The sequence below is a fragment of the Limanda limanda genome, chromosome 4 (assembly GCF_963576545.1).
Source record: "Limanda limanda chromosome 4, fLimLim1.1, whole genome shotgun sequence".
NCBI classification, from domain to species: Eukaryota; Metazoa; Chordata; class Actinopteri; order Pleuronectiformes; family Pleuronectidae; genus Limanda; species Limanda limanda.
The window spans coordinates 29386823-29402412 of NC_083639.1; the positions used below are offsets into that span (position 1 = coordinate 29386823).

At 41.6% G+C, this 15590-nt stretch overlaps 1 protein-coding gene across 1 annotated transcript in view; it reads right to left on the reverse strand.

The window, feature by feature from the left end:
• chd6 (chromodomain helicase DNA binding protein 6) overlaps positions 1–15590 on the reverse strand; it is an 84582-nt gene that overhangs the window by 35839 nt on the left and 33153 nt on the right. The window contains exons 3-9 of the mRNA XM_061070027.1: positions 11780–12404; positions 9751–9874; positions 6073–6226; positions 5076–5225; positions 2763–2828; positions 2280–2341; positions 394–511 (exon numbers count right to left, since the gene is read on the reverse strand). Coding sequence (XP_060926010.1) covers positions 394–511; positions 2280–2341; positions 2763–2828; positions 5076–5225; positions 6073–6226; positions 9751–9874; positions 11780–12404 — 1299 coding nt within the window. The remainder of the gene's footprint in view (positions 1–393; positions 512–2279; positions 2342–2762; positions 2829–5075; positions 5226–6072; positions 6227–9750; positions 9875–11779; positions 12405–15590) is intronic.

Here is a 15590-nt window from a genome sequence, read left to right on the forward strand (position 1 = left end):
CAAGTGAAGAAATAGTTTCAATCTTTATCCTCATTATAATTCTATCTGCTATTTCTTCTGTAGAAACGCAGGCAGCTCATGTTTCTGGGATCGATACAAAATCACTTGAAATCAATCAATCATATTTTTATTTGCGTAGCTCACAAATCACAATTTGTCTCATTGACAAGCTGCTACATCCTGTTTCCTCAACCCTCAACAAGACAAAGGGAAAAACCACCAACAGCACCATTAGGTTTATTAATCACAGAAGTCAAGGCACATTTAGTTTCACCTAATTTCCAACTCAAGTCCCACAGAATGGTTTGGGTGAAGCATGAGTAAGATGATGAAATATGAAATGAGTTCATCTCTCCAGACTGAAGAGGAGCTGATGATGAAGGTGAGCGTTACCTCGGTGAACAGATGTTTCATCTGCGCCTGTTTGGTCCTGAAGCGTTTTATCTTCTGGTGGATTCGAGGATCTTTCTCCAGCTCCTCCAGCGTGGCCCATTTACAGTGTAGGTAGGAACTAACAAATATATATTTGGCCCATTTACAGTGTAGGTAGGAACTAACAAATATATATTAAACATAACAAATCAAGCATAAATAAATAAAGATAAATACAATCACCACAGTTTCATGGGCACACAAGGTTTACGTCACCATTTCAGTATCCAAACAAATGTCAAATATGGTCACTTTCCTTTTGTTGTTTTGAACTTTATGTCCTACGTATAAAATAAAGAAATATCTAGGAATCATACAACTTCCCTCTCAGCACAATCAACTTATTATAAAGCTGTGTGTGCACGTGGGAGAAAGTCTGTGAAACAAAGGGATGAGCACGAGCCTTTTTTTGTGTTTCTTCTGATACAAGAGGTCAACAACAGGTTTGGTGTCTATGAACAGAGCTGGTAAAACGAGCAGGAGCCACGATGTTCACACTTCACCGAATCCTAAAGACTCTTCTGGCAACGATATTCATCTCCATATAAAACCACTGAGTCTTACAGGATGTCCCTCGTCCCCCTCGGTGATTCACTCACTGACACATTGTTCTCTAATCGTTACCCTCCGGGAAAGAAAGTGCTACGAATGTTGTTACTATGGCTACCGTTTGACAAGCACAGATTAATCCATAAACCTGAATCTATATATGGACGGATGTGAATGTCACTGCAGCGCTCGGTGTCGTACTGCACCATGCACGGACTCAACTGCAGCTACTTATACGTCTGCTAATGAATTATGTACAATAATGATTTTCACACTACAAATACTACACTTTTCTCTAACTCTTTCATTTGTGAATACATTAGTCTAAATAAAGCGAAGCATTCACGTCCAGTCCGACTGAATTAACTGCAGGCAAGTCTGCCATGTTTTATTCATCACCCATGAGAGTAAATCACGATCATAAGGACGACTGTCTGTCTGTGGGAGACCTGTGTTAAAGACACAGGAAGCAGGACTAACAGGAAGCTCTCCAGAGAACCCTCGGACCGACGTGCCGAGCCGAGCCGAGTCTCGGTAAGACGGCGAAGAACTCTCCGGTCTCCCTCAAGGGCCGCGAGCACTTAACCGGCTCTGGAGAAAAGAAAGTGAAAAACTGTGCGTGTTTGCAAAGTCGACTTTCCTGGGAAAAGTCTACGTCGTGAAAGCGATTCATTAAACAGCTCTGACAAATACAAGGGACGGCTGATAGGTTTGCATCAGTCGTGACATTTAACACCTCGGAGGCTGCACACGTCTGTGAAGGAACTTCTTTCTTCTTGGTTCACCAGGGACGAGGTGATCAGGTGAGTATGCATAGACTCGTCAGGGGATTAGACTGAAGACGCAGTCCCTCAGGTCTCATCCTTAGTGGAGTCTACATGTCCTCAAGGTGAACTCCCAAGTCCAAGGCTCTGTGCTTCGGATTCACCGATAGCATCACCTGAGCATCGGTTAATAACGAGTACCGACCTGATACCAGTGTTTCATTGATAAGCTGTAAGCCTCCATGTGTGGAAGAGACTGGGATCATATCTATAACAGTTCTTTCTGTACCAAGCATAAAATAAGCTCCCTTCATAAAAGGTGCATGAACACAAACACGCTTCCATCACATGTATTTTACACAAGTTGCTTAAATCCATGAGGGGAAAGGTTGATTATCAGTTGATAGGGATGCGACAAAATATCTGCAAATCTCCTGCGTATTACAATCCAGTGAATCCCATAGATGCAGAGACGCCAAAATAACCAGCACACTGCAGAAAAACAAATACGTAAATGTAAAAACTGAAACTCACAAATTTCTGTACTTGACGTAAAACTCCTCGGTCTCCTCCACTTGGTCCTCTGAGGAGGGGGTCTAAGGACGAAGAGATGAAGTGAAGGGGGGGGGGATTCATGCACAAGGAGCAGCAGGACAGTAGATATTAGAATGAGGCAGAAATAAAAACATATCATCTATTCATTATTAATAAAAGGAATATCCCATAAGATTGTGTGTTTTTAAGCTGTGTCCCAATTTAAAGGTCTGCGTCTGAAGCTTCCACCCGCGACCCAATAAGATCGGCTTCTCATCGGTGGATCCTCACCAGACTAACCCATCCCAGACACCATCACATGCTGGTGATGAAGCTAACCAGCTACTACAGCGGCAAATAAGAAATTACTAAAACGTCTCCTTCCTAGATGCCTTGGCAGAGAGAAGAGTCCTTCGAAGGACACGGCCCCTTAATTATTAAACAGCGTTTGTTTGCACGCGCTCTTTTTTCTTTTGACTTCACCTCTTTCTTCGGCGTTCTGACGGAGAGAATCTTCTCGATGATGTTGGCCTCGTCCTCAGGTGGTTCCTGAGGGAGAGAAACACGGGAAACGTGAGCGACAGCCCGCACAGATGAAGGTCAGGTCACAGAGTTTCTGCACATTCATCAGTAACAGAACAAAGACTTCAAAAAGGTGCGTTACACAACATCTTCTCGATAATCATCACATGTCTCTGGCTGTTGGTGACAGTTTGTATCTATGAATATTACAGACTATTACAAACTCTGAGTACAACACAATACATTGTACATTAGGGCTGTTAAAGTTATTTCACCTCGATACAAACGTCAACAATCATGTGACGCAATACTAGAATATAGAAATCCAACACCACTGCTGCAGGTTCAGTCTGTGGATTTCTTATCGTTAATACATTTAAAATAAACCATGTTTCTTTTATTTAAATCATGAAATTGTAAAGTACACACTAACCAAAGTGTCACAGGACTTTAGTGTTATTTAAGAGTTTAGAAAATAGATTGTCTTCACATCTCTAAAGCTATGTGGACAAAACTGAACTTGCAAGCTGTTGCAGTGAAATGCTTCAGGTTTGTCGCTTCAGACGTCGACAACATCTACACAAAACAACGATTCTCTAGAACACGATACAGAATCAATTCACTTTCAGACGTGCCAGTTCAAGTGTTAGTGTAGATTTAACAGCAAGACACCACATGCATCCTTGTCTCCCAGATGTATTTCAGTGGGCAACACACTATACAAGACTTGGATATTATTCAAATCTAGTTAGTTAGTTAGTTAGTTAGTTAGTTAGTTAGTTAGTTAGTTAGTTAGTTAGTTAGTTAGTTAGTTAGTTAGTTAGTTAGTTAGTTAGTTAGTTAGTTAGTTAGTTAGTTAGTTAGTTAGTTAGTTAGTTAGTTAGTTAGTTAGTTAGATAGATAGATAGATAGATAGATAGATAGATAGATAGATAGATAGATAGATAGATAGATAGATAGATAGATAGATAGATAGATAGATAGATAGATAGATAGATAGATAGATAGATAGATAGATAGATAGATAGATAGATAGATAGATAGATAGATAGATAGATAGATAGATAGATAGATAGATAGATAGATAGATAGATAGATAGATAGATAGATAGATAGATAGATAGATAGATAGATAGATAGATAGATAGATAGATAGATAGATAGATAGATAGATAGATAGATAGATAGATAGATAGATAGATAGATAGATAGATAGATAGATAGATAGATAGATAGATAGATAGATAGATAGATAGATAGATAGATAGATAGATAGATAGATAGATAGATAGATAGATAGATAGATAGATAGATAGATAGATAGATAGATAGATAGATAGAGAGAGAGAGAGAGAGAGAGAGAGAGAGAGAGAGAGAGAGAGAGAGAGAGAGAGAGAGAGAGAGAGAGAGAGAGAGAGAGAGAGAGAGAGAGAGAGAGAGAGAGAGAGAGAGAGAGAGAGAGAGAGAGAGAGAGAGAGATAGATAGATAGATAGATAGATAGATAGATAGATAGATAGATAGATAGATAGATAGATAGATAGATAGATAGATAGATAGATAGATAGATAGATAGATAGATAGATAGATAGATAGATAGATAGATAGATAGATAGATAGATAGATAGATAGATAGATAGATAGATAGATAGATAGATAGATAGATAGATAGATAGATAGATAGATAGATAGATAGATAGATAGATAGATAGATAGAGTACTTTATTCATCCCCGAAGGGAAATTAAGTTGTCATAGCAGCCGGTATATTTGAATACAATAAAATACAATAAAATTAAAAATATTGAGGTAGAAAGAATAAAAACAGAAACACAAGATAAATAGGTAGATAAGGTGCAGTGGCAAGATGATGGTAAAAGTACTGATGATATGATGGTAATGGTATAGTTAGACAGTATATAAGAATAGTACAGTATATATAGTATATAATATAACATAATATATATTTATATATGATAGTAACTATACCAATATAAAAGCAGTATATGGTAATAATGGCAGCAACAGTATATATAATAGTAATGGCGGTATAATAATAGTAATTATAACATGTACACATGTATAAATATGTGTATATAGACTTACGTAAACAAGAATATACAGAGAGTATGATATGATATATAGTAGAAGTATGAATATGAATATAAGTATTTGACTATACAATAGGTAATATAATATACTATGAGTCTAAGAATATGTAGACAGAGTGTGCAAAAGACAATATTATTGTATAAAATGATATATAATGCATCCTACCTCAGCCTGCCACGCCAGAGCGGTGGCGTTGAGCGCCGAGATGCGACCGGCTCCGAGGACCGCGATCGTCTCTCCGTCGTCATCCACCACCTTGAAGTCCAAGTCCTCGTTGTACTTCCTCCTCTTGACTTGTCGCCCTGAACGCCGCTTCTACAAGATTAGACGGAAGATACACGTCATCGAGAGACAAAGTGAGATTAGAGGAAAAGGAATTGAGGCGTCAGAGTGAAGGAGGAGGGATAAAAGGAGAGTTAGGAAGACAATCCAGCAACAGAGGAATAGAGGAGAAGGCAGAATGAGATATTGGGATGAAGTGAGGGGGAAGTGAGAGGAGGAAGTGAGAGGAGGAAGGAGCAAATGAGACGTAGGAGGAAAGGTTGAGATATTAAAGAGAAAGTGCAATAATGTGACGTGAAGGTAGGAGAGAAGGAAAGAAGGCAAAAGGAATTGAATGAATGAGGATGAGCAAGAAACAAAAAAGGAAATTTAACGTCACGATAATAATAACAACAACATTCAGGAACATAATGGTTAAAGTTTAGTGTAATTTTCTTAATGTTTGCTGCACCCGGAACATGAACCTCTGCATGAACTCCTTGTGTTTCCACTGCAGGGACCTGGGTCGGAATTAAGTTTAAGTTAAATATTTTACCCACAAAAAGTCTCTGCTTGAGGTTAATTCTTTACAAAAGTACTGAAACCTTTGGGTGGAGCTTGTAGTGTTGAACATTTTATCTGACCTACTATTTAAAAACCTGTAGCTACATAAACAGATCAGGTGTGAACGGCTCCTCGCACCACAGGATCAAACTGAATCTTGGTTAAATAAGTTTTCAGTAATTCCGGTTGAATGTTTAATTTATAATGTAATTCAAAACGTTTTAGATGTGACCCTGCCCACAGCTTTAAATGAATTTGGCAGTGCTCATCATCTTTAAACACGCACGTCTACAGCATAACACAAGGTTACACCAAGTCATTCCCTCTATCCCCTCACCGCGATATCCAGGGGGTCTTGGCTGTCCTCTCCCCCCATGTTGAGGGCTGACGTTGAGGTAGTGTCGTCACTCTCCGCCCCCTCGTGGACAGCCGCTTCCTGGTTTCTCCTCTTCCCCTTCTTCTTCTTCTCCACGGGCGCTGCGCCAGGATCTCTGAGAGAGAGAGAGAGAGAGAGAGAGAGAGAGAGAGAGAGAGAGAGAGAGAGAGAGAGAGAGAGAGAGAGAGAGAGAGAGAGAGAGAGAGAGAGAGAGAGAGAGAGAGAGAGAGAGAGAGAGAGAGAGAGAGAGAGAGAGAGAGAGAGAGAGAGAGAGAGAGAGAGAGAGAGAGAGAGAGAGAGAGAGAGAGAGAGAGAGAGAGAGAGAGAGAGAGAGAGAGAGAGAGAGAGAGAGAGAGAGAGAGAGAGAGAGAGAGAGAGAGAGAGAGAGAGAGAGAGAGAGAGAGAGAGAGAGAGAGAGAGAGAGAGAGAGAGAGAGAGAGAGAGAGAGAGAGAGAGAGAGAGAGAGAGAGGAGGAATCCTGATGAGTAATTAGCAGCACGAGCAGCCTGCAGCGGCGGCGGCGGAGCACTCGCTGGAAACCCAACCGATCCCTGGAGGATTCACAGAGCGCTGGTTAAGATCGTTACATCTGGCATGAATATTTGATGCTCTCTTTCTCACAATCGGACCTGGTGACATCACGTCGTGAAGAACAAGACAAAGGAGCAAGAAGCTGCTGGTTTAAAGACATCGTGTGGATTTAATGCTGCAAACTCAATAACAAGACGAAGTACAGTGATGAAACTAGGGCTGCAACTAACGACTATTCTGATAGTCGATTAGTCACCGATTATTGAAACGATTAATCGACTAATCGGATTATGAATGACACAAATTCTCAATTGCTCTTATTTAGCAAGCAGCTTTTAAATTTAGCTTGAGGTTGTTCAAGGCATGTGATGACTGAAAATAAAGGCAATAAATATTGATTCTTCATTAAAAAAAAATGTCTTTTAATAAACTTTGTTTCATATAAGGGTACTGTTGACACAAAAGCAAAGACAAATCAAGTTTTTGTCCATTTAAAACCAAGGACAGGCAAAGTGCTAATAAAACAAATTAATTAAAAATCAAGTATCCATTTTTCCTGTTAACAAAAATGACAGGGAAAGTAACAGCAATAAAAACATCAACAAACGAAACTACAGTCTTCTTCTGACTAAATAATTGTGATTAAAAAAAGACATTTGTCAGGCAATAGGATAACATAACGCTTTTAAACTCGTTAATAAAAAGTTTAAACCATATTTTTGTAATGGATGCTAGAATCCTGTGCGCAGGTATAAACGTTTATATATAACATCTGACAGAGGCGAGTCCGCATCGTCTCCGTTACGAAGTCACACGTGACTCCTCCTCCTCACATGGGCGTGTCCTGCTTCCATGGAGAGAAGGTCCGCTGTACACATACTGCAGGTAGTTCTTTTCGGGCTGTTACGGGTGAAGTTCTCCCGAACTTTTTACTTTCTTATACGCGATGCTGCTGCAGCGGAGGACGCCATTGGTCCGTGTTTTGACGTATTGCACATGCGCGACTTTCAGAGATAGGAAGGAAGCGAGATGGCTCACTCCTCAGCTGCTTTCATCAGCACCTCCGGTAAAACGACTTTTAGTTCAACTGCACGGCACGAAAAACACGTGTTATGACGTAACCAACGAATCATCGACGAGTAAATTCGTCGGCGACTATTCCTGTCATCGATTTTTGTCGACGACGTAGACTAATCGTTGCACCCCTAGATGAAACACACTAATGCTGGTTTTAATATCACAGCTTTCAACAAATTCATAACAATTCTACATTACGCCACCGTGTGTTTCAAACCGTGTTGACTCTTGCTGGGCCAGTGCTTATATAGAGTCCACAGAGTCAGGACATTTTTAAATATACATACATATGAAGAGTTGAAGACGTTCACACAGACTGCTCGTGAGTGTGAATCTGGAAAGCAGTGCTCCATTTCAAATCTATGCTGAAACCAAACCTCGACATCACCACGTGGTCGACCATCGAGAGACGTCCCCTGTCCTCTCCTGACAGTTTAAACCTCTGGCTTGGACAGAAAGGTCAGGAAACTCCAGAGGTGAGAAGCTTTTACTCTGTAAAACATATCTGTCCCAACAGTTTGTATGTCCTGCTGCTGGAGGCTCGTGACTACACAAGCTACATAACTTAGCGTTAGTGAGCTACCAGGTATGTTGTGGGTAAAAATATCTAAAACACAAATTCTTCTCCCACCCGTTAGTCGCGAAACTGGAAAATCCTCTACGTATAGTTCATGTCAGGTTTAGAAAAGTCGCACCAGGGAAACGTGTGACCTGAGCTCTGACTTTACGATGAGAAGTCGTGCTCTTCATTAAGAAGAAGCAGCCGAGGCGTGAGCTGCACACAGAGGCTGGTGAAGTCAGGACTGTTGAGACGAGCAGAACAAGCTTCATGCTTTTCTCTCTCTCCCTCTCTCTCTCTCTCTCTGGAGTGAGCGGCGGGCGAAGGCAGAGACAAAGCGGCACATTCAGATGGAATCAGAACTGCACCCACACGAGGATTTTCTAAATCTTCTTGCGACTGTTGTTACACGAACAAAGAACGAGTGGAAACCAGAGCGTGACCCGGAAACGACCCCGAGTTAGTGGAGTTCACAAGTTCTCTCGTCAGTGGATCCGTTCTTCCTCCTCTCGTCTTATCTGCTCTCTTCTCTTTCATTACCTCTGTGGCTTCTCATCTCTCTCACCACAGCTGTGATAATCATCTCTTCTCTCTTCACTCGGCTGTAACTCCTCTGTCTCTTGTCAGTCGATTGCTTTTCTTAACTCCACATCAGTGACTCCTCTTTAATTTCAAAATCTTCCCACTCTTTGAATCATACAATTCTACTTATATCGCTCTACTTCTGTCTGAGAACACAGATCCTCTCTCATCAGTCTGCTCCTGTTATATTATAGAGTCACAACACAACATCCTGAAATCCAATCAAGCTTCACCGAATTACACTCACCACATCAGTTCTCTAAATATCCTTGCTCGTGGTCGGGTGGATCCTGTTTTATCCTTCAGATGTGTCTACAGTTTGAAAAGTTCAAACTTTGTCAAATTGAATTGATCGGTCATTGGGTTAAACACACACACATGTACACAAGTTCCAAAGACTCACACTGCACTTCCAAGTCATGAACTCCGTGTGGACCTGAGACCGAGATCCTGACCAGAGAATAAAACCTTTTCTACAGCTGTGAGAGTCTCATCTGTTTGTTCATCCGTCACTTGCAAACATCTCACATCCAAATTCAACTACATTTGGGGAGCCAATTATTTCCAGTACATTTACAGAATCATAAAAACTCGAGCTTCACTCCAAAAGGCTCATTTTGCTGAAGTGCTGAAGTATCCAGGTTGTCCTGGACCTAAATTAAACTATTTTTCAGACTCCACAAAACAGCCAGAAAGCCAGAATATCGAAATATTAACAAAACGAAATGTGTTTCCGAGTTTCCAAGAGAGCTGTTTTGCTTCGGCCTCTCTCTCTTTATTCCACCAGTGCCGACGTCTCGGGCTTTCCTAGCACAGCAGCTTCACTTCCTTTCATTCACGTGACTTCTCTCTCTTGCCTCTGCTCATCATTCCCAGTCAGAGCGACTCACCTGGGTTTGCGGCCCCTCTGTTTTGGTGCCGAGGGGACGGGGGTCTTGCTGGTGGCCTGGCCGTGGTTCTTGGTGTGGGTGCCGTGGATTTGCACCTTGGCGTGATGCCTGGAAGCAGGAGGAGCTGCTGGAGGAGAAGGGGATGGACAAGATAGAAGAGGACACAGGTTATGATGGAGTTTAAGGAAATTGATTGCTTTGATTGTTGTATTTCTAAGATGTTCAATAACTTAAATGTAAAACATAAATATCTTCTGATCGTTTCACACTTTGTCACCACAAATGTAATACACATAATTGATATATTATTTGATTTTACATGTTTTAAAGACATTTAAGCATCATCTTGGTTCACGACAAGGAGACCCACCCACCACCAAGCAGACTCAGTCACTCATTAATTATATCAAACTATCACATAATCAAAACTCATTTATCCCGACATGTCTGATCATAATTGAAGAACAGAACAGTCATCATCTGTGTCTCCGATTGGGAAGTGAAATGTTCAACCTTCAATAGTCGACACATTTTCACTGTTTTTATGTGGGTGCTGACTAGGGTTGCAAAGGGGTGGAAAGTTTCCACGGGAATATTAAGCACAGGAATTTTGGGAATTTTGAAGAAAAAAAAACTATGCAAATTAAACGCTGAGCAATAAAAACATCATTCAAAACTCTATTTTAAAGATGTATGGAACGTTGAGTTTCAACCCTCCACTGTGCATTCTTCCATCACATGCACAGATAACTCCCAGCATGCTTCACTCTACAGCAGGGCTATTGAGGCCTGCTGTAGAGTGCAGGACTAGTCAGGTAAGTTTCCATGATATTACTGGGAAAATATATGAGCATGCTGATTGAGGATTGTTCATCTGTTCATCTAGCCTATTTCCATTCATTTATCCATCAATTGTAAAATATGTTTACAGACGATTCCAATTGTTTGGCTAACTATTTATATCTGTGGCATTGCATTAGTGTTTTGTTACAAACTTTTTTCTCATCTTATTCTACAGAACAATGCCACGTGCACTATCTCATGTGTGGAGACATTTCACCCCATCCAATGTAGAAGGAAAGGCTGTGTACATTTGAAAATACTGTGCAAAGACCTATGTTAAGAATGACACAACGATGCAGAAGCATATAGTCAAGTGCCCAAAGTTTCCTTTAGGGCTCAAATCAGCCTATGACACAACAAAATGTTTATATTTATGTCTGTATATGACAAGGTAAATACAGTTAGTATAAATTACACACAACATTTCCAGTTTATTCCCATTAATTACCGTTAATTCCCGTTAATTACCGTATATTCCCGTTAATTCCCGTTAATTCCCGTTAATTCCCATGGCAAGTTTCCAACTTTGAAAATTCCCGGAATTTTGCAACCCTAGTGCTGACTCAACATAGCACACAGACACACACAGACACACACACAGACACACATCCGAGGTACTAAGGAAACACAAAACAAACGAGATGGACCAGAGATTCAAAGCTTGTGGAGGCTCAATTTGATCGATCTGCATCTAAAGCAACAACAAATTGTTAACTTCACCACGACCGTGTCTATATGAATCGTTACAACAAGATATTTCAAGTGATTTAATCTTGAGTTCAATCGTGTGAAATCCCTTTTAATACCCAGGATACAGAGAGAGCTATAAGGTTGAGTCACTTGTTTTAGTTTTTTAATTGATTGACTAATTACTTGGAAAATGTCACCACGACTTCCCCAGAGTCGTGTGGAATATCTATAGAATGACCCACAGAAAAAAATCTGTAAATCTTCCCACTTGAGAATCAGAGAATATTTGTCCATTGATTTTGGGACATAAACAATAAATTATTTCTGAAGTGTGTCTGTCCATCAGCTGGTTGGACCCAGACGCTGAAGAGAAGAGACATAAAGAGGAACTCCACGAGCACAGTTCACCTTTCACTTACAAACCATCAACACCCACAGGAAGACAACACACACACACACACACACACACACACACACACACACACACACACGTTACCTGGATTCGTGGGAACCGGAGGAAGGATCTTGACCTTCGGTTTCCTCCCCCTCCGTCCAGGCACCTTCACCGGCACCTGAGCGGCTCCGGCAGCCACGGCGGCCATCTTTCCTGCCGGAACACTCTTCACGTCTGCGCCGCTCTCCTTCCTGCCCTCCTTCCCTTTGCTCCGGCGCTCCCTCCGCTCTTTGCCCTCCTTGGGCTCCTTGCTCTTCCTCAGCGTGACCACCATCGCCTGCTTCTCATCCTTTCGTTTCTTTGGTTTGCTGCTGTCCCTTTCCTCCACGGTCCCTCGCTCCCATTGCCTCTTGTCCTTTTTCTTGCGTTTCTTCCTCACCCGGCCTCCGCCTCCTCCATCGTCCTCCTCGCTCACGGAGGACGGCGGCCGCGGGGCGCCTCCGGAGTGCCTGGTGGCGTGGGCCCCGGCGGCCGTGCAGTGATTGGACGTGGCCGTGCTGCCCACGGGGGAGATGAGGCGGAGCTGGTCCCTGGGGCCCAACACCAGGTGACCCCGGGGGATGGTAGGAACCACGGTTTGTGCGTTGCTGTTTTGGTCCGAGGAGGAAGAGGAGGCTGCTGACGCGGAGGCCGGAGGTGCCGTGTGCTTCAGGAGGCCAGTGAACATCTGAGAGAGGAAAAGGGTCACACATTAGGGTTATTCAGGGTTCATACACATTTTGACCAATGGATTTCCATGACTTTTCCATGACTTTTCCATGACTTTAAACCAAATTTCCATGACCGAACATTGCGTGAAATCTCGGTGTATACGCGAAAAAGTGACAAAATGTAGTATTCAAACTAACAATGAGAATTCCAAGGCATACAGCACACCTCAAATGACACAAACCCAAGTATGCCTGCTTATATTTTGAACATATTTCTTTAAAAATGTATGAATTATTTAAAACTCAGCGTAAATGAACTAGGGATGGGCATTCGATTAAATTGTCTTAATCGATCGCCGGAAGAATTAACAATCAATTTTTCGATTAATCATTCATATTTTTATATTAAAATTCACTATTTATAGCCTATATTAAAATGCAGTGAAAATAGAAAAAACAGCGTGTTTCCTCATTGAGATCTTTATTACAAGATGAACAACTCTTGTTGCAGTTAAACGGGATCCGTTCAATGTTACACTTGTAAATAAGCACTGCTGTCCTCCTAAGCCCCGCTGAGAGAGCAGCTAGCCGCTGAGAGCTAGCTCCATCTGACGGCTCTCGACCTCTCAGTCCGGTCGTTGTAACGCCCTCACTCCCGGAACCCCTCACCCAGACCCGGGTCTGTCCGGGTTACCCTCCGCCTGGACTGACGGTCCGTGTGCGGTCATGAAGCCGAGCAGCAGAGGCTTAGCTCCGGGCTGCTTCCTCCAGCTGCTAACAGACACGCTGTGCTGCGTTCAGGGCAACTCGGATATTCCGACCTCCTGCCACATAGCGAACATGCAATAGTTTATCGATGAAAACATGTCATCAATGAAATTCTTAATGATCAATTAATCAATAGTCGAGTAATTATGCCCATCCCTAAAACGAACGACATGAAAATAAGAATAGAACAAATTTCCATGACTTTTCCAAAACTTTTGGGAGATTATTTTTTTCCATGACTTTTCCAGGCCTGGAAAAACACATTTTAAAATTCCATGACTTTTCCAGGTTTTCCATGACCGTACGAACCCTGTTTATTGGTATAATACCATAACTGCTGTGTCACTGTTGCCAGCTCTACTTCAACAGAAATGTTTCGAATTAAAAGCTAATTAAGGTGAAACGTCTGCAGGAAGTGGAGAAAACAAAGGAAAAGGGGTTAGGGGCTGGAAAGGAAAGAAGCTGGGAGATGGGGAGGAAGAGGGAATGTAGACAAAGAAGGGAACAGAGGAAAAACAGGAGGAAAGGAAGAAGGTGAAAGTTGGAAAAGATAAAAGGGACTCCAGGACCTGTCAGAGGTTTCATAAATCATTTATTTTTCAAGTGTGTGGTCCTGCGTCTCTTCTGGATTAAAGAAACATGTTATCTGCTGTAGTGTGTGTGTGGTCTTTAAAATCAGTTCAGATTTGAAAACCCTCTCATGTGCAGTATGTTATGAATATGTCTGATGAGTCCAGTGTCGGTTGGAGGAGGAGGAGGAGGAAGAGGAGGAGGAGGAGGAGGAGGAGGAGGAGGAGGAGGAGGAGGAGGAGGAGGAGGAGGAGGAGGAGGAGGAGGAGGAAGAGGGTTATCCATGTGACCGAGCTGATTCTACATGAATCCAGCCAGGGAGCGGCCTCCAGCAGACACATACTTACGTCCTAGGGGAAGTTAAAAATAGACGCCGCTGCCCCTGCTGTTGTTCTTTTATGTTTCACAAAAATATTTAAATTATCACATTTCAGAAAAGCAAATGGCACGGCTGAAGACTTCAGACACTAATGAGCACGATGACGTTTAACTGTCTCTGAGCATCGAAGCCGTCGTCATGTGACACATCTGATCAGTCTGAGGCCCAGGCCCGTTCTCACACAGCAGCATTAATCATCATGTAACTGCAACACGTCAGGTGACATTACAGCCGAAAACATGAATGAAACGTTGCATTAAAATGTGTAACAAATTCATAAAGATTCTGCTCATTGGACATTAAACCTTCCAAATAAGAAGAAGACAACCACATAACCGTCTCTGCAGGTTTCAACCAGTTAGATGTCAGACTGTTAACGACCGTAATGAAAGAAATCTAAGACCTGTGTCAAGTAGGAAAGAGACGGAGGAAGCTCGGAGTCTCAGAGCGAACTTCATGATGCCTGGAGATAAGGTGAAGGAGTCGGATTGAAAATAACACTTGAAACACAACGTTGTCTCTCAAACTACAGACAGGGACAGAAGATGTGTGGAGTCCTTCCACAGACAAGCTGAGAGAACTGAGATCAACTCTGATCGAGGGGGGGGGTTATAGACGAGTTATCAGCTCCACGTTGGTCTGGTTTGTAGTTTTAGTGCGTCATGTTATTATCTGTATCTATGAGAAAGACCGACAACACACAGAGCTAGTTGTGGTGCAGGACTTCAGATCATTGTTTTAATCGCCCATAATCATTTGGATTAAGATACTGATAACTTTAAGATCAGGCACATTCAGGGTTCATACACATTTTGACCAATGGATTTCCATGACTTTTCCATGACTTTTCCATGACTTTTCCATGACTTTAAACCAAATTTCCATGACCGAACATTTTGTGAAATCTCGGTGTATACACAAAAAGTGACAAAAGTAGTATTCAAACTAACAATGAGAATTCCAAGGCATACAGTATACCTTAAATGACACAAACCCATGTATGCCTGCCTATATTTTGAGCGTATTTCTTTAAAAGCATATGAATTATTTAAAACTCAGCGTAAATGAACTAGGGATGGGCATACGATTAAAGAGAAGTAACGATAGATTTTCGATTAATCATTAATATTTTTATATTAAAATTCACTATTTATAGGCTATATTAAAATCGCTGAAAATAGAAAAAACACAGCGTGTTTCCTCGTTGAGGATTTCCTAACATCTTCACTGTGTTGCGTTCAGGGCAACTCGGATATTCAGACCTCCTGCCACATAGCGAACATGCAATAGTTTTCATCGATGAAAAAATGTCATTTACGAAATTCTTGTGATCAATTAATCGATTGCCTTTTAATTATGCCCATCCCTAAAATGAACGACATGAATATAACAAATTTCCATGTCTTTTCCAAAACTTTTGGGAGATTATTTTTTTCCATGACTTTTCCAGGCCTGGAAAAACACATTTAAAAATTCCATGACTTTC